We start from the raw sequence: 24,231 nt of genomic DNA, 5'->3' as shown, positions 1-24,231 counted from the left end.
AAGACTCACGTGGAGAAAAACCTGTGAGGCAAATTACAAGCCTTTGTCTTGAAAAACAAAGCTGTGCATAAAAAACAAACCAAAAAGATTGTGCTTTATAGATTTACAGATGGAAACTTGAAAATTACATTTTCTGATTTCTTCAATGTGAAATTATCTAGAAGACATTTTTTGACAAAAAGAATGCTACGTTAAATATTGTTATTTGTATAATAGTGTCTTTAAAATGCTAGCCATGGTGACTCACCTGATATCACATACTTCCCTTGTTCTCTGTCACTGATTCTCACAAGAAATACTCCATTACTGCCTCCAGATGACAAAATATTAACTGCTTCTGAGCGACTTAGTTTGTCAAAGAACCATCTGAATGGAATAAAAAAAAAAATAAATGTTCACATACAAATATGGAAAGAGTTCAGTATTGTTATATAATAAAAATCCACAACAATAGTTAAAGACTGCTTTAGAACTGAATTGACTATTAACTTGACACTGTACATTAGTCCTTCTTGAACAAAAAATGTAGCCAGATATTTGCTACTAATTCATACAACAAACAAAAGGAACTTTTAGCTAGTCCAGCAAATTTTATCACCAAAGCTCACATAGACTTAATTACCTCATTGAAGCAGAAATGTGCAAACATAAAACATTGATCCACAGGTATGAAATAAGCCAAGACAAGAAATTGTATTTATTTTTGTGAACCAGTATGCTCACCTAAGATTCTGCTTGTCTTGTGATTCTAAATCTGCAATGTGCCACTGGAAACAGAATTAAGTTGGCCTTATTTCTATCCTCTTGTGATAGAAGCGAACAAGAACTACATCAGACCCAATAACTGTACTAATAATTTGACCAAATTTGTTGAGAGAAGCTTTGCTCTTAACACTAAGATTCCTAAACTAAATAATAAAAGCAAATTTAACAATATTCAATAAATGAGGTATACAACCATGTCTGCTTCAAAACATTTCAGACTCCTAAGAAATAACAGCCATTTCGTCACCCTCTTACTGTTTTTCCTATATTCAGATGAAAGGTCTGTCTATCATCAAAGACCTTGTGTCCTATGTTAAGGAGCATACTACCAAACAGAAGTGAAACAGATTTATTTTGCTATTAGAAGTTATAAATTTGTGTAACATTGAAAAAACAAGTGAATATAATTTGTGTGCTAAGAGCGCCAGCATAACCTAAACGATAGGCAGTTAAAAATAATCGAGTGAAAGAGCTTGCTGTGGCAAAGTCTTAGATGTTGTACTTACTGAACTGCTATGAAACAACGAGAAATATTTACATATACTGTATATTAAAAGAGTAAAGGGCACTCAAGTCGTTTAAAGGTGAGAAATCGCTCTTGCCATAACAGCACAACTACGGTGCTGATTTGAAAAGGAAATTCTTTTATTTTTTTATTTAAACAACTTGTTTAAGCAAAAGATTATGTGGGAAAAGTACCTAGAAGGAAATGTGACAATACAGTAAAGGTACAAGTACAAAGTCTACTCCAGTACATGCATTTTATCTGTACACTTCTCAGAAAACTGTCTGCATTGCTATTAAAACAAGATAAGTATCTGCAAAATAAGAAAAGTTCAACTTTTTCATGCAAATAACATACAAGTTCAATCCTGTAAATATTTATGACTGAAAACATAATTATTGCCTTTTCATCTGCTTATGTAGCCTGCCTATCAGTTTGGTTAGGCTCTGCTTGGCTTTCAGCATTTGTGGGCTCCAGCATACACTTAACATTTTTTCTTACTGTGGTTGAAACCAGCATTGCAGAACAGAGGATTAAGCCTACTTTTAAAAAAGTGATCAAAATAATGAGTATATGTATATGCTATGCTGAGTACAAAAATAAAATAAAAATAAATCAAAAACGTCGTTTACAACTATTTTACTGAAGATTTTATATTCCATAAAAGGTTCCCTTGCAAATGCTGCTGTCAGGATTTGTTCTGGCTCTCTTTATTATCATGATATAGCTTAAAAATAATCAATTGAATTTATTTGTTACAACTGACCCACTATATTGAAGAAATTAATTTCTGTAACGTTTTAAATGTCTAATAGAGGACAAGTATTATTTTAAAATTCTTTATGTGCTAGTAATTTATTCTATAAGATATGTTTGTACTGGCTAACTTGGTACCGCACACTGTGGAGCAAAAAAGTAGAACCTCCTTTTGTCTACTGATGTTAGTATTACTGAACAGGGACACTGTAAGAGGATCATTTTTCTTTTTCAAATATGGAATACCAGACTTAACAACTTTAGAATACCTGTGCTTTGAGTTCTCATTACAATAGAAGGGTCCATAAATAACTAATTTAAAGTAAATACAAACTTAAATTCAACTGTTTATCCAAATACTAAATGAATTCATCCAAACATTAATAATAATTGCAATTTATTTATTTTCTCTCTATAGTAGTTGTGTTTCACTGTATCCATCAAAGCTCTGTGTCACATAGTGTTGGTTTGGTATACCGACACTAGAAAAGTACCAACAAACCCAAACTTTAAAATAGTACAGTACCAGCATTCTGGGATTTTCTGTACCAGAGGTAAATGCCAGCTTTCCTCTCACACCCCCCGACACTTGCTATTGTGGAAAGTAAACACTTAAACGTAAGCAGAAATTCACATGACCCCCCAACTTGATGGAGGAGAAGACATCATTCAAATGACTTTAACACGATCTGGGTTTAATAAGGACTCCACACACCCTCCATCCCCGCACCCCATATTGCATCAACGTGAACAGACCTTCACATCCTCAAAAGGGAAGTAAAAATAATAATAATACATTTTATTTCAAGGTGCCTTTCTAAACACCCAAGGACACCGTACAGATAATAAAATCATAAAACCAGCAAAAAAAAGAATGTACACATACACATATAGATATAGAGTATGTTGTGTAAAATGTAAATAAAAACAGAATACAATGATTTGCAAATCCTTTTCAACCTATATTCAATTGAATACACTACAAAGACAAGATATCGAATGTTCAAACTGATAAACTTTATGGTTGTTTTGCAAATTTTCACTCATTTTGAATTTAAGGCCTTGAGATCTGAAAGCTGGCCTTCATACAGAAGTCGAAATTTTAGGATCACTCCAACACTAGTGTCACATTATCCTTGCACTAAGCATGAATGTATAGGTAGCAACTCTGAAAACATAAGTACACAACTGTGCGTTTTGCATTCTGTCTAGCTTGAGGCTATATCCTGTAATGCTTATTTGTATTTTTACTTAAGAACACTAGAACATACACAATTTGACAAACAAGAGACCATTCAGTCCATCAGGATTGTTTGCTTAGTTAATAGCCAAGATGTCACATCTAGATTTAAGGTATTTTAAAGGTTGTCAAGGTCTCTGCTCCAACTACTTGTCTCAGTAGTTTGTTCTAGATTCCTACAACTCTTTCCATAAAGAAGTGCTTCCTGGCTTCAGTCCTAAATGTGGTTTCCTTTAATTTATAATTAGTTGTAAGAATTCTGCTAGATCTACTTTAGTCCCCTTTGGCTTGAGACTATACATGTTTAATTCTCTGAATCTATCAGAGCAGGCTATGTCTTTAAGTCCTGGGGTGCACTTGGTTGCTCTCCTTTGCATTTTCTTGTAGTGTGGTGACCAGAATTGCACACAATATTCCAGATGTGGTCTCACTAGTGCAATATTTATTTATATTCAACAGGTTTTACAATATAACCTCACATTCATTTGCCTTTTTTAATTGCTTGGATGATGAAAATATTGTGTCAATATAAACTCTTAAATCCTTTTCAGAGTTAACTTCTTTTAGGATCATGGGTCCTTTTCAGTATTAAAAACTGACTTTCCTTTTGTGTAACATTTTCCACTTTTCCACATTAAACTGCATTTTCCATTGTTTTGCCAGACCTAAAAATTGTCCAAGTCTTTTTGAATTGGTTTGGCTGCTTCCTCATCATCTGCCATTCCTCCGATTTTAGTTTCATCTGCAAGTTTACTAACTATACCAGAATTTAGGTCATCAATATAATTCAGAAAAAGAAGTGGCCCAAGAACAGATCTCTGAGGGACTCCACTGATCCATTTTATCTGTACTCTTTGTCTCCTGTAAAATAAGTATAAGTAAAGTAAATAAGTAAGTAAGTAAGTAAATTATGTTTGCGTTTGTCACCTACTCCAATAACCTGCTCAAAAAATCTAAAAAGATTGGTTTAGCAAGATTTCTCTCTCAAAAGCCTGTTTCAGTTGTCATTTGGCAGATTATTTCCATACCAGTACACTTTTAACTTAACTTAACTTAACTTCACCCACATAGTAATGAAACAGGACAAACTTTAAAAATCAATAAACATTGGCACTATATCTGATTGTGTTCAGCTCTGACGGAAAAGTGTTTCCCTCGTGGGGAGAAAAGCACATGGCCGCGAAATCTCTGGCAATCAGCAGCAACCCTGTAAAACACATGGAGCTCTGATCTTTCTTTCTCAAAACGTCAAACATTACTCCTTAACAATCTGTAGATCATAATGTCTGTTGAACAAACAGGCATCGCTAGCTAAGTGAAGGCAAGGTGCACTCCAACACATGGCGAGACATAGACTAACTCGGACAGAGGCTGGCAAGTGAATGAGAAAGGCCCCACTCCCCTGCTCTCGCCCCACAACCACTCTGTTGGATTTGCATAAATACATTGGTACCACAAGCGAACTGTGGTACTTAGCGTGATGAGAGAAGTCACAAAATCAACCGGAAAGGTCAAGCAAATTATAGAAAACAACCAGATCTAAATCCGTTAAGTAATTCTCTCGTGAAAAGCGGACAGACATACAAACAGAATGCGCTTGGACCACAAAGTTTTTAAAACCATTTCTTAGCGAGCACCTATGGGCCAAGGGTAACCTACATTCCAAATTTCAAATTCCCAAGTCGTCATGGCTCGGGAGATTTCGTGATGAGAGAGTCAGTAGTATTTGGCTTTTATATATATAGATTATAAATTTCATAATTGTGCATGGAACAGACGTAAGACTGATTGGTTTATAATTGTCTCTCTTCTTCAAGACAATTCACGTTTGCAACTTTCCAGTCCTCTGGTAATTCTCTTTTCTCAAGTGAGTCACCAAATATGCCTAATAAGGGTTAATAGATGATGTCTTTCATTTCTTTTTAGTACAACTGGTAAAACCCATCAGATTTAAAGTTATTAGTTTTAACATATCAAGGGCTTATAGCACATCTGACTCTTCTATTTTAAAATCTATGAAATCAAAGCGTACTTTTACTTCTGCATGGGGAATTTCATTTGTCTCATCCTTTATACATACTTGGGTATAATATGTGTCTAGTTCATTTGCTATTTCTGTCTCATTTTCAATAATATCTCATTTTGCTCCCCTGAAGTTTCTTAAATTATCTTTTACTATCTTTTTAGATGAGTAGTGTTAAAAAAGTGCTTGCTGTTTACTGGCTTCACTAGCATTTTCTTAGTGTCCTCTTTTGAGTCTTTGAATGCTTTTTTTAATGGTTTGGAGGTCTGGTATTCCCTTAAGTCAGAATTATTTTGTTTTTAACTTTTTGTTACATAAATCTTTTTAATATTCATTTTTTTTTTAATTATGCCTTTGTCCATTTTGGGCCTTTTAGTCTTTTTGTGTTGTTGGTTTTAGGAATATACATATTTTGAGCCTGAATCAGAAAGTCTCCAAAATTACTCCATCTATCATTTACAATTGCTGAGTATATACGTTTTTCTAGTGTCAGAAATTCGACACAGAGTCATGGAAAGGTTTGGGGCAGCCACCAGTATAACTGAATTCTTGGCTGCAAAGTTGTAAACAATGAGTACAGCACGGATGTGCACAAAACCGAGTCCAGAACAGAACTGAGGGAATAGGGAAAAGGTATAGGCTTTTAAAGGGGAAGACAGGAAGTGAGATCATAGGGGTCGGGCTCATGAAGGTCTTCAGCCATTGGTTCAAGCCCAGACGTGACATCACAGGGGCCGGAGCCGGCAATGTCTCCTTCTATTGGCTCGGTCCCGGAAGTGACGTCAAGACAGCCAGGTGGAATCTCCCATGAATGGTCTACAGGAAAGGGAGAAAAAGAGTCAGTGCACTCTGCTACATCCCGGTAGGCCTCGGAACTGCCCTTACTCAAGCCCTTTAGCTGCCTCCCACGCGCACGTGTGTGACACTAGATCCCCATAAATTCTGCTTTCTGCAAATTATAATTGTTTTGGTATACTTTCAAGAATGATTAACATTGCCAAGAAAATAGCACTATTTATTCATCCATCCATATACTATCGAACCTGCATAATACAGGTTATGGTCAAAGTATCCACAGCCTTTCCTCGGCACAAGGAAGTCCCTAATTATATAAGCTATAGTAAAGTATAAGATGGACTGGTATTGTATAAGCAATCACTGAATCTTGTAGTTGCAATCTGCAGAGCCTAATAAGTGGCTCTAATCAGGTTATACTACACTAAAGAAATGGGACTTCAAGCTGGAGTTTAATACTGAAGCCAAAGGGGCATACTTTACACAAGCTGGCATATCCAACAGTTTTAGGGTTCTGTAATCAAAGGCTTAATTCCTCAGAAGAACACCGACATCTTGCAATCACAATGAACACTTTTGGATGTATGCATTAATAAATTCTGTTAAGTAAATATAGTCAACAACTTTTAAGTTCTTTTAAGGTAGAAGATGTATTTTGAAATCAACCATAAATTTAACAGGAAACCAGTGTAAAGACTTCCTAGTTCTGCTAATAATCCTTGATATAGTATTTTAAATTGACTAAACAGTAAAAGTAAATTTTTTTGAATAGAAGGCTAATAAAGTATTGCAGTAGTTAATTGTGAAACTCTGCCTCCTGATTTCTGATTGTCTATATCCCACTGAGTGAAAAAATGCTGTAATTTCCTAATATTTCTCAGTGGGAAAAAGAAGTTTTTGAACAGAGTAATACTTTAAGACAGGATTCAGAAATACTAATGTTCAGAACCTGTGAACTGAAAAAGGTAATGTATTGTAACTGTCTCTAGTACTCCAGCTAACTAATACAATATTTATTTTATTCCATATTATTGAAAAGTTCTTCCTGACCAGTGTTTAAACTTGTTGAAGCAATTAGCCAAAGACACACCAGGGGAAAGTCATTACGTCTAAATTACAGGCAGTCCCCGGGTTACATACGAGATAGGGACTGTAGGTTTGTACTTAAATTGAATTTGTATGTAAGTTGGAACAGGTACATTATTTTAATAAGTGCTATTGTTGACTGACTGTAGCCAAGTGCTCTGCCAGTGAATGGTGGAGTTTCACCTCTCTCTGACCTTTTTATTATTTCTAATTTATTTTCAATGGTGATGGTTTTTCTCTTCTTTACTGTATCACCAGCACTTGCATCACATTTGTGTTTCAGAGACATTCTTGAAGGCTGAAGACAAAAGGTTAAGATGAGCTCTTCTACACAGCACTGTACACGCTATCACAGCAGGAAGGCACCAGTCGTCAACATGTCTGATGTACTGACAAGAGACAGCTTCCTGCTATGTGCGTAACAGTACAAGCAGGCTTGCTATTGAGAATGGATGGGGGCATCGACGGGCGGTTCATTACCAGCCCACCTCACAGTCACCTCCACTACAGTATGCTGCCTGCAGTGTCTGCCCACCGAAAACGAACACGGTGCGGCCAAAGGCGGGTAGTGAATCGCCCCCATTCAATAGGCAGCCATCCGATGCACACTACAATGCTACCCCCCACTGCCCCGTTCACCCTCAATGGCCTCCGTCCAGCCACAACCGGGTCACCACTTGCAGCATTACCAGCCACTCACCGAGAACGAACGGGGCAGCTGTGTGTGGTGGGCGGGCAGTGAAGCCGCCCAAGGGACACTACACTGCGTGGGCAGCGAAATCGCTCCCCTGCAGCCTCCGTCCAGCCACTGCTTGCAGCGTCCCCAGGCCGGAGATGACGGAGCGGCAGTTACTGAGGCGCATGCATTGCAGCTGCAACCCCATTCATATGTCGTAGGTCGGATGTCCGTAACCTGCGGACTACCTGTATAGTTGAGTGCCATCTGCTAAACTTCATATGAGGATTTTAAGCCATTTCTCCCAGTAGTAGTGCCCAGTAGGGGCTGGGTGGTCATGTGGTCTCAGAACCCCTGCAGATTTTTTTTTTCCTCCAACCCTCTGGGGATTTTTTTTTTCTGTCCTCCTGGCCAACGGTCCTTCTTTAATCTTTGTTACTTAGCATTGCCTAATCTTATTTTTATATTTTTCTTTTTTCTTTCTTCATCTTGTAAAGCACTTTGAGCTAAATCATTTGTATGAAAACGTGCTATATAAATAAATATTGTTGTTGCTTTTGTTGTAATAGCATGTCCAATGAAAACAATACTAGTGCCAACAAGAGACTCAACACCTGTGGGCCATAACAAACTTTAAAAAATAATGATGAAAAACTGTCATCATGTTTCTGTAACTGCTGACATTGAATTGAAAAGTATGAAGAAAATGATTATGTTGCTTGATATCACAACATAATTTGCAAGTCTGTGTAATAGAAGAGTGCGGTAAAATGTGACAAAATCAGTACTTAAATCTGACAAGATAATGGCTTGAGCATTTCCTGTGAACGAAGATATTAGAAGTCACTGACAACACAAGCTAATGCTGTGACTGGTATGAATGCCAGACTGAAAGATTCCAAATCTTACTAAAACTAGCTAAGATAGAAATGAAAACTTTCAAGGCTAGTCATTTGTTCAGGTAAAAATGGTAGGTAACATACTACAGTGGAAAAGATATGGGAGTTTAAATCAGATGGTTGCTGATTCATTTCCTGACACTGCCTTGCTGTATGACCCTCAGCAAGTTACTTAACCTTGGTGAACACCAACCATAAAAAATACTGGTGACAGTTAAAAAAATATATTGCTCTTGTATGTTGCTTAGGAAAAAGACATCAGCTAAATAAATAACAATGAAGAATTTGAAACTGGTTATTTTTAGGGTATTACAAATTTAATATGCCAGTAAAGGTCTATTGATAATGTTAAGAATGGGTGCTGCAAGTACAGTAATTGAGTTTTTCAGAAACTAAGGGACAAGATGTAAATTTAACTTTCTAAATAAAACTCTTGTTTGTAGAACTAGCTGCTGCTCTAAGCAGTACACAAAAGTTCTCTCTGTTTTCATGTACATATTATTCTAAAATCCTACTCAGAATGCACAAGATAAGGCGCACTCATAGCTTTTAACAATACCATCCAAGTACCTATCATTAGGCTGTTCTCCATCCATACTCTAGCTTTCAAGAGCATACATTCTTTAAACCAAGATAAGTTTCTTTGTACTCTAAATATTTTACTTGTAATTAACTGGTGATCAAAAACTTTCATTCTGAGAAGAGAGAGTTATATTTTTAATACAGACCTAATGAGACATAATTACATCTAATGTAAGATAGTGAGAGGCACTGATTTTTTTTTTTTTTTCAAAAAATGTTTTAAATATAATTGGTTAACAGATCTTAGTAAGGATGAATAAAGGTTTGACATAATTTCCTAATTTCTCATACATTAGACTACCTAGCAGGATACAACAGATCAGGAAAACTCAAACTTAGTCTGTGTAATTGTGTGCAGCAACAGTCCTTTCGAATCATAAACCCGGTGGTGTTTCAGAAATTTCTTATCATCTGTTCATGGCTCTTTATGGAGCCTGTTACAATCTAGATAAAATAACCTTTATGTGGATGACATCACTCTTAGGAACCAATCCTGTAGCTTTATTTTTAAGAATGCAGTATTCCAGGTGAGGCTTCACTAGTGCTTAAGAATAACCTTCCGTAACTTGTACTTTACAATTTATGTTATATAGCCCAATATTCTGTGAACCTACTTAATGGCTTCTGTGTACACTCTAGATACAGGTAATGACAACTCCACTGTGACGCACAAGTCCTTCTAATAAGGTGTATTTTTAAGTTTCAGACCTCCCATTACATACTCAGATTTAATATTTTTACGTCCTACACGCAAAACTCTAAATTTACGTTAATTTAATTATATCTGCCACAAATCTGTCCATGCCTGTATTCTGTCCAAGTTCCTCTGTAATGATTTAACTGATTCTGGATAATCTGCCATTCCACCTAGTCTGATATAATCTTGAAAATGAACTAGCTAGTTATTTATATTCCTATCCAGATCATTTATATACATTAAAAATATCAGCATCCCCAGAACTGACCCCTAAGGAACACCACTCTTAACATCACCCAATTCTGATACGCTCCTTGCACCATAATGGTCTGCTTCCTGTGTTTTAGTCAATTTTGCACCCATCTATAAACTAAACCCTGAACTCCCACCTCTTTTAGTTTGATGCCCAACCACTCACGTGGCATATATATATATGGTTGCTTTCAAGGATGTTTTCATAATATCTTCAGAAAGAGCACATGCCACCTATGATCAGTGCCACTGAAGTTTTATCCCCAAACCTACGGTACAATTATACAGTATTAAATGTGTAACTTTATTAAATGTTCACATTCGTTGTGATTGTCATAAATAAGGTACAACCTATCTATTAAAGGATTTAAAATTCAAAAGGAATATATGTTACATGACTGGCAATACATACATATAGTTATGCTCATACACGGTCTTACAACTTTTGCAGCACCATATGCAACTGGAATGAGAACATTTTAATAAAATACCATAAAAAAGTGAATACAGTCTATAGGAAGATTCATAGCCTGAAAAGATAGCGGAAATCCTCAGAATTCTCTGCTGTAACCTTTACTATAAAATGTTCTATACTTACATAATAATGTAGTGAAAAAACTCACAAAATCTAAATGAAACCAAAAGCATGAGTGTGCGGAAAAGCAGATTCATGTATTTATCCTTCATAAACATCACAGCATGGAAGAACCTTGAAGTGAATTAAAAAATGTGACATTCTCAAACACTCTTAATCAAGCTCAGTGTCACTGTGGTGAAGCTCATCCTAGCAGCACTGAGCCTGAGACAGAAATCAGCTGTAGAGAGGGTGCCAGTCCATCACAGGGTCCACTCAGGACCACATCCACACTCACACTCCAATGTGGAATCACCAGTTCAACAAGGTGCATGTGTTTCAGGATATCGAAGGAAAGCAGACTACCCAAAGAGATACCCTCTCAGAGCAAGTAAAAACTTCATACAGACAACAACCAGCTGCAGGATAGTACAATGAGAACACCAAGTATGGGTAAGCATTAGATGTGATTTCTACACTGCAAAGATCATTTTCTGCAAAGGATTAAAGTTTATTTTGACCCAATGCTCACATCTGAATATGAATGAACAATGAAAAAGACAGCTTACTCAAATATTAAGTACTAGCCAACCCGCGGCGTAGCATACGCCGTATATAATTATTTATTGATGAGTGAACACTTCCTGAAAGACACAGTTGTCCAAATGGGGAGGGTTTGAGGATTCAACTGTCAGTGAATGAAAAGATGTAACTCTGGAGAGAGCAACAACATACAATTGTTCGTGAGGGAAAACAGGTTTTGGCAGATACAGGCATATTTTTTTAAAAGTTTATCCTTGTGGCTTATTAATAGTCATTGAAAACGCCAATCTAACAGGAAATTGTCTGCGTGTAAAAGTAAAAGGCAAATTAGAATCTGATGGGGTCAGGGAAATCCGAGGAATAAGGACAGTTTGTGAGGTAGCAGATGTGATAGTCTTACACTCCAGTACATTGCGGTGAATGCTGGTAAGTGAAAGTCTAATGCCATTACAGAGACCTTTTGCTGGCATGAGGTTCCTGAGAAGCATGATGACTGAACCAATTTTAATTTTGAGTTTATGTGGAGGCATGCCAGTGGGAGTAAGACTATTAAGAAATACTTCGGGGAATGCAACTTGATCTGCAGGATCGTCTGTGACGATGGAGTCAACGCTGGTGAAAGTTACTTTGTCGTTAGGGATAAGTTTCAGCACCTGTTCATTAAGGTGTAGTGAGTCTTCGTTGGTGACACTTAATATAGCTTGAGTACCGAGTTGTTCCAGAGTGACAGTTGAATAGTCGATGTCGCCATATAATTGCCTCAAGAGCGATGTTGGAAGCCTGCGGAGGGTGAGATTTGGCGGGCGGGGCCTTGTCATGCGTTCCACATGATGTGGGAGGAGGGTTAGAGTGGGCGTTCGTGGCTCTTTCATACGTAACCCATGGGCGGGGCTCTGTTAGAGTTGGCGGGCGGGGCTCTGTGATTTGGCGGTCGTGGCTCTCTGTCTTGCGTGCGGTGAAAAGTCAACGTGGCTCAGAGGTGCATGTGGACTTTTGCACAGACGAAAGCGACTGAGGCTGTGTTTGGTGAGTTGTTGTGTGCGGGCTCATTAGCAGGCAGTGCACATGCCTCGAGAGCGACGCTGGACACGGGAGGACGGTTACAGTTGGCAGGCGGGGCTCTGTCAAGTGTTATTGTTTGTGTCCCTTAGTAGAATGGCTTCATGTCCAGGACTGGTTCTTATGTTTTGTGATGCTGTAGGTGTAGGCATTGGCCACCTGCAAACATGAACTGAAATAAACAGGACCCACTAAACAAAAACAAAAAAAAAGTTCATTAGACAATATCAAAGGAGTTCTTTACAAGCTGAGACCTATTATTTTAGTACAGCAATTAGAGCTGCTGTTATGGCTCTTCATTTTGCATTTTTTTAATATTCTTAAAAATCGTTGTGATTGGCTGTTAGTGAGTCTTCCTTTCAGTTTTTAATGTAGGTGTCACTGTTAAGGCAATCGGCAACACTGCTGTTTTGACCACGTTAACCCCCTCGGCTATGTGATGGATCTTTAAATGGAGGTCATGGACTCAATGTCAGTCCTTCATTGGGTTCTGCCACAGCCAATGATTGCTAATGCAGTTCTTAAAAAGAAGCTGGAGAGCCACCTAGCATAGGACATTTAGAATCTCAGAAAAGATTTATTTCAGCATTTTCTACCACTACATCTGCCAGTGACCACGAATTCTATTAAACATTAAAATCTCCACTTGCTGCAGGGACATCGAACTGTTGGCCGTAAGTCTGCGTCCCTATTACTTGCCCAGAGAGTTTGGACACGTAATTGTTGTTATTGTTTACATCCCCCCTCGAGCGAACGCGAGATAGCGAGTGACATCATCCATTCCGCAGTTGCTAAGTTACAAATGCAGCACCCTGAGGCTCTTGTGCTAATCGCTGGAGACTTTACCCATGTAATGCTAGATAAAACATTACCTGCCTTCTCCCAGTATGTGGATTGTAACACCCGAGGAAATAGGACTATCGACCTACTGTATGCAAACGTTAAAGACGCATACAGCGCCACCCTGCTGCCTGCGCTTAGGAAAGCAGATCATAACCTGGTTCTGCTTCAGCCTCACTACAAACCAAGAGTGAGGGCGCTACCTACAACCACACGCTCATTCAGGAAGTGGTCCCCTGAGGCAGAGCAGGCTCTGAGAGACTGCTTTGGAACTACAGACTGGGATGTACTGCTGGGTCACATAGTGAGAACAATGAAGAGGCTGTTGAATGAACAACTGATTACATTAACTTCTGTATGGACATTGTAGTTCCAGTATGAACAGTATGCTGCTATGCTAACAACAAGCCATGGGTTACAAGTGACTTCAAGGGCCTTTTGAACCAGAAGAAAAGGGCTTTTAAAGATGCCGATCAGCATGAGCTCAAGTGTGTGCAGAAGGAACTCCGAGTCCAGCTCAGGGCGGCGAAAGAGCAGTACAGGAGAAAGCTGGAGCAGAAGTTGCAGAACAACAGCATGAAGGAAGTGTGGGATGGGATGAAGATTATCACTGGCTGCAGCTCGAAGCGGGTGCCACCATCGAGACAGACGTGGAGAGAGCAAACCAAATGAACAACTTCTTTAATAGGTTTGATCACCCTAACCCACTCTCACCTCGGAGTACTGCATCCTCCAACCATCCTTCTGCTGATACCAGCATAGGTGAGACATCCCCACCCACAATTACAGCAGCCCATGTGAGCAGAGAGCTGAGGAGACTTCGTGCCAGCAAAGCAGTGGGTCCAGATGGAGTATCGCCACGACTGCTGAAGGCCTGTGCGCTGGAACTGAGGAGTCCTCTACAGCGCATCTACAACCAGAGCCTGGAACAGGGGAGAGTCCCAAGGCTTTGGAAAACATCTTGTATCACCCCAGTCCCAAAGGTATCACGTCCTAGTGAGCTGAATGACTTCCGGCCTGTTGCTCTGACGTCACATCTGATGAAGACCATGGAGCGGCTGCTGCTTCACCATCTGAGGCCACAGGTCCGCCACACCCTCGACCCTCTGCAGTTCGCATGCCAGGAGAAGGTGGGAGCGGAGGATGCCATCATCTATATGCTACACCGATCCCTCTCCCACTTGGACAAAGGCAGTGGTGCTGTAAGAATTATGTTTTTGGACTTCTCTAGCGCCTTCAACACCATCCAACCTCTGCTCCTTAGAGACAAGCTGACTGAGATGGGAGTAGACTCACACCTGGTGGCATGGATGTGGACTATCTTACAGACAGACCTCAATATGTGCTCTTGGGAACTGCAGGTCTGACATTGGGTCAGCAATACAGGGGCGCCGCGGGGACTGTACTTTCTCCGGTCCTGTTCAATCTATATACATCAGACTTCCAATATGACTCGGAGTCCTGCCACGTGCAAAAGTTCGCTGATGACACTGCTATTGTGGGCTGCATCAGGAGTGGGCAGGAGGAGGAGTACAGGAACCTAATCAAAGACTTTGTTAAATGGTGCGACTCAAACCACTTACACCTTAACACCAGCAAGACCAAGGAGCTGGTGGTGGATTTTAGGAGGCCCAGGCCCCTCATGGACCCTGTGATCATCAGAGGTGACTGTGTGCAGAGGGTGCAGACCTATAAATATCTGGGAGTGCAGCTGGATGACAAATTGGACTGGACTGCCAATACTGATGCTCTGTGTAAGAAAGGTCAGAGCCGACTATACTTCCTTAGAAGGTTGGAGTCCTTCAACATCTGCAATAAGATACTGCAGATGTTCTACCAGACAGTTGTGGCGAGTGCCCTCTTCTACGTGGTGGTGTGCTGGGGAGGCAGCATAAAGATGAAAGATGCCTCACGCCTGGACAAACTTGTTAAGAAGGCAGGCTCTATTGTAGGATTAAAGTTGGACAGTTTAACATCTGTGGCAGAGCGACGGGCACTAAGCAAACTCCTGTCAATCATGAAGAGTCCACTGCATCCACTGAACAGTGTCATTTCCAGGCAGAGGAGTAGCTTCAGTGACAGACTTTTGTCACTGTCTTGCTCCACTGACAGACTGAGGTGATCGTTCCTGCCCCACACTATGCGACTCTTCAATTCCACCCGGGGGAGTAAATGCTGACATTACTCAAAGTTATTGTCTGCTTTTACATGCATTTTTATTACTATTTAATTTAATATCGTTTTTTGTATCAGTATACTGCTGCTGTATTATGTGAATTTCCCCTTGGGATTAATAAAGTATCTATCTATCTATCTATCTAAGAATATTTGAAAAAATGTACATTTGTTGCGTTATTTTTCCTGTGGTGGGCTGGCGCCCTGCCCGGAGTTTGTTTCCTGCCTTGCACCCTGTGTTAGCTGGGATTGGCTCTAGCAGACCCTCGTGACCCTGTAGATAGGATATAGCGGGTTGGATAATGGATGGGTGGGTGTTATTTTTCACTGCTATTCATGTACTTATATTGAATGTGTTAAGAACGTAATTTGTATTTAATTAAAAAAAAATCTTTTGATTCATGCATACTCATCAGATCTATCTATAGCATATATTTCATAGTAGTGGTAATAGTAGTATTGCCACATGTACATGAGTAAAGTGATATTTTTACTTGCTAAAGTACATACTGTATAATATACACTTGTGTTTCTGTGTTTATCACTAGTATTATTGGGTGGTTTGGGTTAGTTCCATGTTGTTTTTTGGTTATTATTTATGCTATACTATACATGTTTGTTCAATCTCTCTAAAGAGGCCATTTTTGAGTGAATGGACAGTAGGTGCGTCACTGAATGTGCCCTGGTATGGACTGGAGTCCTGTCCAGGGCTGGTTCTTGCCTTATGCACAAAACCTTCTGGAATAGGCTCTGGCTGTCTACAGCCGTGTGCTGAATGGCTGTATCGTAACAGCCTGTAAGAAAAACCTGAGCTGGTCTGAAAAGGAATGAGCAAATGCTGCATGTACAGGGTGGTCCAGATCCAGATTGTCTGGATGACTTTGATTCATGCAGGGTTCGGCGCGAAGACGATTCTTCATGTCGTCAGTTAGCACACTTCTCGATGGTCCGGGATTTTCGGGTGATTTTCTATGTAATAAACTTAATAAGTTATAGCGTATTGAAAATTGCATAATTAGATCTGGGCCACCCTATGCAATTCAGAAACTGCATAGTTTAAGACAGAAGTAAGCTAGCTCTCTACTAGATGGCTGAAAACATGGGACTTTATTCCTGTCCCACTCTGAAATGATGGTCTCTTTATTCATGCCAATAAATGAGCTCTTATTTGGCTACTGTATTACTACATTAAGAGTGCTTGGCGATGTAAGTTTTCCTCGATGGTCTCTAATATTTCAAATAGCAGCGTGTCATTCAGAGACTTGTTTTGGCTTTCAGGGTTGTTCATGTGTGAATATCAGTATAATCTTACAAAAAGTGGTGACTCTTTTTGGCTCATAACAGTAACAGACCACTCGCTGTGGTCTAAAATATACCAACCAAGCATCAGCCATGGTAATGAAAACAAACTGGTAAACTGTGTTAATATTTCCTACAAAAAAAAATTAAAAAAACAGCCAAGGATATGTATATGCACAAAGAGATGAAAAGAAATGAGAGGTTGATAAGGCACTAGGAAAAAAACAGATTTGGATTAAAAGATCACCCTGCATCACAAACAGCCCTGCTTATTCATCCTTTTTCAGACATAATTCTTTCTTTTTTTGTGTCACAGGAAGCCGCATTTTATACCTCAACAGCAAATTGTGGAAGGAAGGAAGCAACCCCAAAACAAGAACGTGCTATGAGAAGCAACCTAAACAGGATAGAAGCCCGGGTACAAGAAACAATTATGTACATGGGGCCAGTTTACATTTGCCAATAAAACCAACAGTGCATTTTTGAAAAGAGAGGGAAAACAGGAGGAAACCCACATGACCACCACGGGAACAAGTTGCCTCAACACAGAAGGAATCCATTATTATGTAGCTGAGAATGAAGCCTGGGTTTATGCTTTGTGTGGGAGCAACAGCACCATCTGTGCCATTGTACCTACATAGTATGGGGAATACATCCATCCATCCATTTTCTAACCCGCTGAATCCGAATACAGGGTCACGGGGGTCTGCTGGAGCCAATCCCAGCCAACACAGGGCACAAGGCAGGAACCAATCCAGGGCAGGGTGCCAACCCACCGCAGGACACACACAAACACACCCACACACCAAGCACACACTAGGGCCAATTTAGAATTGCCAATCCACCTAACCTGCATGTCTTTGGAGTGTGGGAGGAAAATGGACCACCAGAAGGAAACCCACACAAACACTGGGAAAACAGGTAAACTTCATGCATCGATAATCTGAAACTTGAACCCTAGTCTCTTTGTTACAAGGCAGCAGCACTACCACCCCACCACCCAAAAAATATTAAATGTGTAGTAGAAAATAAATCCTTTATAAAGCATGCTAAAATATAAAATCTCTAGTTGCGTGACCATGAATTTCATAAGAGGGTACAAGAAATTGGAGTATAGGTGCTGTGGTGTAAAATCACCTGCAGATGTTTATAAAAGGTTTCACAATACAGTACAGATCGTTTATTTTTATTTTGATCATTACGTTCATTTTTTTTATTTCACAATAATAGAGAACTAGTCAGTGTTTGAATAAAATGTCATACATTTCCCCTAATTGATTTACTTTTTCACACTATATTGCAATATCCATCCATCCATTATCCAAACCGCGATATCCTAACTACAGGGTCACGGGGGACTGCTGGAGCCAATCCCAGCCAGCACAGGGCGCAAGGCAGGAAATAAACCCCGGGCAGGGTGAACGTGAACACACACACCCACACACCAGGGACAATTAAGAATCGCCAATGCACCTAACCTGCATGTCTTTGGACTGTGGGAGGAAACCCACGCAGACACGGGGAGAACAGGCAAACTCCATGCAGGGAGGAACCGCAAGTGAACGCAGGTCTCCTTACTGCAAGGCAGCAACGCTTATTGCAATATCCTCCTAATTGATTTACTTTTTCACACTATATTGCAATATCCTCAGACATGAAACATTTTTAAGTCGGGATGAGCTGCACTCGCACGTGATGCCCACTTACACACACACACGTGTAGCCTACCATGCATATGATTAGGTCATGTGGGGAAAAACTGATCACACGGGTGTAAAATAAATCACGGACTGAACGTGCCAACTCGACGCCTAACTAAGGGTGCTTATTTCAACCTGGGAAAATATTAGAAAACAATGAGTGAACGTCAACAGCTCTAAACTTGTTTAAAGTGGTTTTCTTAGGCTTTACCCTAAATTCTTCGCATCGTTTTCCACAACCTGCCCTTTAATTGACTGTACTTTAGTAATTCGTTATTTCAGGATTTAATGATGTCCTAATCGGATAAAAAGTGCCAAGTTGGAGTTGATCACGAAAAAAGGTACACTTGAGTGTGCAGAACCGTGCCGGCGACGACATGGCATCCCGTCCATAGTCGGTTCCCGTAGCGCGAGCGTTGAATTCGGCGACATTAGACCGACTTAAGGGAACTACTAAAAACAGATTATTCGAAGCATAACTAAGAAGAAGGTAAACTTACGGCTGCGCCCGCAGGCTCTCGCCTCTCACTAGATAATTGTAAGGTACATATCCTTTTTCAGTCACTCGACCGACTTCATCCAGTTTCCCCGCGGTCCACCATTCTCCACTGCGCTCAATAATCGTGAACTGGTCTCCTTGCTTGAAGCTGATCTCATTCGGGGCCCTGGCTTGAAAGTCCCACTCGGCCGTGTACACGGGATCTCCCAATTCTCGGTTTGACGAATCTGGGACCGACTCAGATTCGGAGGAATCAGGCTCGTAGGGTGAACGTCCGCAGCAGCACACTTTTTCCCACAAGCATTTCAGGCACGGGCAAAGTCTGGACAGCCTGGCCGCCATTGAAGCCCCGTACTCTTCACTGCTTTAAAAGCTCCTGGCTATGATTCCAGTTTGAACATTGGGTTAAGGACCGCAGCAAAAAACAGCTCCCTTCAAACGTTGCTTGTCTTAAGGCACTGCGTCTGTTATTTGAAATAGTTGTGTGCTGACTTCCTCATTAGTTAACCGGTTTATCACTTCCCGTTTGAAAATCCACGCCAAGACGCCTTGGGTCTCAGGTTTGTTACTAAAGGCCAGCGGGGTTTGGCTGGTATACGAAACACCTGCCTTCTAGAATCCAGAATGTATGATAGTAAGCATAACTGCATTCGTGTTATTTGGGCATTTCACCTGATGGGCACAGCGATTTTGAAACCTCTTAATAATACCTTTTATTTATATAGAGCTTTTCCCATACTCAAGTCAGGGAATGCTCAATAGGTGCGTAATCTCAGGTGTTCATCCAGAACAGGTTAGGTGAGGTCCAGAACCCTGACCTAAAATGTTTTGAGGTAAAGATGAATTAGCATTGACAAAATGAGGCAGAAAGAGTGGCAATTTACCTTAATACAATACAGTTGGGATGTAGTTTAGTGAAGCAAACGGCATAGCAACCTTTTTACATTACTATATATTGTTTAGCTGCATCGCTGTTTATGTTAAAAATAATATTGAAATGGGAAATGCTGTGGGAGCAGGTGGAGGCAGTCCTCAAGTTCTTAAGGTCTGTGCTGACCAATTTTGTGGCATTCTCTGTCACCTATACTACGTGCCCCTATGGCACCAAAAGTGCTGCTGCTGTTGAAAACATCCCGCATTGTTTCTGATCCAAAGAAGGCAAGTGTATCTTCACCTAATAACTACAGGCTTTGAGAGGCAGGGCCTGAATTTTATGAGTCTTCTTGTGGTAGACCACCTACACCCACTGCAGTTTGTATGTCGGACAAAAAATGGAGTGGAGAATACAATTATTTACCTGCTCCATAAGGCTTATTCTCACCTGGACGAAACTGGCAACACTTTGAGGATTATGTTTTTTGATGTCTCCAACTGCCCCTGTTAAGATATGCAGTTGGGGGAGCCTATGGTGTCCTGGAGGATGGACTGTCTGTCGTGTAGACCACAGTTTTGTGAGAATCAAGGACTGTGTTTCTGATATGGATGTAAGCAACATTGGAGCACCACAAGGAACAGTCCTGTCGCCTTTTCTCTTCACTCAGTACACCTCAGAGTATGAATATAACACCAGGGGCCTCATGTATGAATGGTGCGTACGCACAGAAATGTTGTGTAAGAACTTTTCCACGTTCAAATCACGATGTATAAAACCTACACTTGGTGTAAAGCCACGCACTTTTCCACGGTACCTCATACCTTGTCGTACGCAAGTTCTCCACTCGGTTTTGCAGACTGGCGGCACCCAGTGTCAAAGCAATGCTACTGTTCCTGTGTGGTTACACCTTATTTTCCTGATGCGGCTTTATAAATACACTGAAACTAACTGCATATTGTTTATTAGTGTAATACTTCTGATTGTAATTAACTTGTAACAATATAATGGTCCAGGGAAAAGCCATAGTATTCCAGATACCATAACTGCTTTAGCATTGTTACGCTCACTACACCTTCTTCTTCTTCTTCTTTCAGCTGTTCCCGTTAGGAGTTGCCACAGCGGATCATCTTTTTCCGTATTAATCTCACTGCACCACTCGGAGTATTTATATCACTGTATCTGAGTGTGAATCACAGCAGCAGCTGATCGGAAGGAGAATTATCAGTATACAGTTTCATGGACACGCTACCTCAGCCACGGCAAAACGTTTCAAAGCCTTTCCTGTACGGACCACGCGGTTCAGAAACAGTTTCATCCCAAGAACTTTAAACGCACTTAATTAATTGCACCTTGTAGAACTGTTTGTACTTATAAGTACAATTACCTCACTGTAAACTTGCACTACAGTTATAATATAGCACAACCTGAGCCACTTTATAAAGTTTTGCATATGATGACGATATCATTTTTAAGATGAAATGCAGCAAAATATGTTTATTATATTATACAGATAAAACTTTAACTTCATTTAAATAATCTATATTCTTCACAGGGACTGTTGTGAAGGATAGAATGATTAAACATGTACTACGAAGATATTTCAATGTTCCTTAAACGTTTTGAAGAATCGGCGCTGTAAGCTTACAGATGGCTTAACGTCTATTACAGAGCTGATTGTGTGGCGATCGGTTACTCGGAGAAAGAAAAGCAAGGACTGCGGGTGCGGCTACGCCAATATACTTGTAAATTGAATATAAAACAGAAAGAGAAAATAACAACACAGCTAAAAATGCAGCGACAAATTTTGGCAAAAGTTAAATGCTTGTGTCATGAGCATGAGGCGGCTATGCAGTGTCCGCAACAGAAGTGTCCATCTACCGTTCATAAGCTACCTTACTGACATTGGCGGGCGAAAGAGCCACCGATTCTTCCTCTGCCCAGTGCCACCACAAGCCTAGAGCTGCCCCTGAGTACTGCTGCAATAAATTATTTCATTGACGGTCGCACACAATCACTGCACCGTGAAACTCATGTTTAATAACGTGCTTTAACTCCTATCATCATGAAAATGATATCACGTATACATCTCAGTATTTTAGTTATTCAGAGAGCTGTAATATCACGAATGTAATGGATTCTGTGTCCAGTTGGAGGAAGAGAGCCGGTTTAAGAAGCAAGTAGTGATTCACACACACAGAGCACATAGAAGATCAAATACAAAACAAAGCATTTAACCTGCTACTTTAATTACAATGTGATTTGAGAAACTGGTTAATTAAACGATTTTAGGATGAAGTTTATGATGTTCTACTTTGATGACAAAATAAACTACGTGATTAAAGTGGAAATGTCGAGATTGAAGTTGACATTTCGTGCTTTTTCCCCACTGTGTGCCTTTTTTTTCCTCTGTACCCTAATAAGCTTTCATATGACACTCAGACAGTGTGCTACAACTCGCCTTTTCACGGCGACTTTGATATGTGACTTCTTTTTTATTTTCGGCACTGTGCGACTTTGTGAACTTGAGCTTGTTTCTCCAACACGCTATGTCACTCGATCAACTTCCTTTTGTTGATTATACCACGGTTTAATTAAACAAATAGTATGTTTTTCCTTTGCCTCCACTTGGTATTTGCTGAAATTCTTATATTATCCCCCGTGCTTTTCCAATTGTCTTTTCACAGAAGGCTGAGCTTAAGGGCGATTTATATTCATTTGCATATTCAAAGAGGCGTAATTCTGGGAGGAGTTGGGGCAGGACAGCAGGCACATGCACGAGCGTTACTTTTCATGCTGATCGGGATTTAAGTAGCGGAAGAACATGGAAGTTGAAGTACGCACAGATTCCTGCATCTGGATTTTTCTGTGCGTAAGCACATTTCGGCTTTTGTGCTTACGCCATGTTATAGTGCGAGTTCTACGCACAGCGTTATACATGAGGCCCCAGGTCATGTCACTTGAATGAGCAGAGCAGGCTCTTTATCCTTAGGAAAATTCATTCCTTTGAAGTGGTAAGCAGCATCACTCACATCTTCTAAAACTCTGTGATGGCCAGCACAATATTGTATGAGGTAGTGTGCTGGTCCAGTAATATCACTTCAATGGATTAACAAAGTAATTAAAAGGGCAGGCTTAGTTATGGGATGCGCTCTGGACCTGCTGGAAGTAGTATTGGAGGAAGAATGAAGACAACATATGACCATTATGAACAATGTGGCTCATCCTTTCTCTAACACAGAGTACTTTTAACTAACAAATTATTTAGCAGAGGTGTGTGAAGAAACACTACTGGGGGTTCTTTATATCAAAAGCAATGTGCCTGCATAATGCCTCACTGGGACTGAAGTTTTCTTTTTTTTTCTTTTTTTTTCAGTCATTCTGGTGTACGTTCTGACCAATGTATATACATCTATACTAATAAAAGGCAAAGCCCTCACTCACTCACTCACTCACTCACTCACTCACTCACTCACTCACTGACTCATCACTAATTCTCCAACTTCCCGTGTGGGTGGAAGGCTGAAATTTGGCAGGTTGATTCCTTACAGCTTCCTTACAAAAGTTGGGCAGGTTTTATATCGAAATTCTACGCGTAATGGTCATAACTGGAAGCAGTTTTTCTCCATTTACTGTAATGGAGATGAGCTTCAACGCGTGGGGGAGTTTCGTGTGACATCATCACGCTCCCACGTAATCACGCAGTACATAGAAAACCAGGAAGACCTCAAAAAAGCGCTCAAGAAAACATGCATTATATAATTGTGAAGGCAGCGAAACAATAAGAAGCGAGTTCTGCTACTTCGGAAACAAAGCACGATGTAAACCTACACTTTAAATTAAGTTCATAGACAGGCTGCCGCTGGCGTTTGTAATTTAGTGCCTGCCCATAGAAGGCCGTCCGTCAGCGGCAATCCAATAGCAAACTGCCACGGGTAAATATTCACGGGTGAAGGACTGTGCTTATGGAGAGGAAGATGAGATGGTCAGGGTGGTGTTTGACACAAACTCAGCGAAACTGCGAGAGAAAGTTTTAAGTGCCAGGACTAAGGTAACATTAAATAAAGCTATGGACATAGCACGAGATGGCACCAGCACAGCTGGGAACCTTCGATGCAAGTACACCGAGTGGCTCACGTGAACTGACGCAGTGCACAGATAAAAGCAACAGTTCCAAAAAGCGCTGAACAAAAACCGAATTACACAGTTGAAAAGGCAGCAAAAAATATGAAGCGTCTGATAAGCATATTCATAAATGCAGCTACTGTGGAAACAAAGCACACGGTGGAAAAAGTCAATGTCCCGCTAAAGGAAGACAGTGTAAAAAAACCCGTGCATGCAGTGTGTCAGGTCTCAGATAAAGAAGAAGACGAGCTGTTTATTGATGCAGTAAGA

The 24,231-nt window shown here is 40.2% G+C and overlaps 1 protein-coding gene across 1 annotated transcript in view; it reads right to left on the bottom strand.

Annotated features, from left to right (window-relative positions):
• Nucleotides 1-19,413, bottom strand: part of LOC120515188 (protein-tyrosine kinase 6-like) — an 80,381-nt gene extending 60,968 nt beyond the window's left edge. Inside the window, exons 1-2 of the mRNA XM_039735939.1 lie at nt 18,967-19,413; nt 248-366 (exon numbers count right to left, since the gene is read on the bottom strand). Of these exons, the coding sequence (XP_039591873.1) occupies nt 248-366; nt 18,967-19,307 (460 nt within the window). The 5' untranslated portion in view covers nt 19,308-19,413. The remainder of the gene's footprint in view (nt 1-247; nt 367-18,966) is intronic.
• Nucleotides 19,414-24,231: the final 4,818 nt, after the last annotated feature.

The sequence above is a fragment of the Polypterus senegalus genome, chromosome 14 (genome assembly GCF_016835505.1).
Source record: "Polypterus senegalus isolate Bchr_013 chromosome 14, ASM1683550v1, whole genome shotgun sequence".
Taxonomy (NCBI): domain Eukaryota; kingdom Metazoa; phylum Chordata; class Cladistia; order Polypteriformes; family Polypteridae; genus Polypterus; species Polypterus senegalus.
The sequence above is the reverse complement of the archived record's forward strand: the minus strand, read 5'-3'. Positions and strand labels throughout refer to the sequence as shown.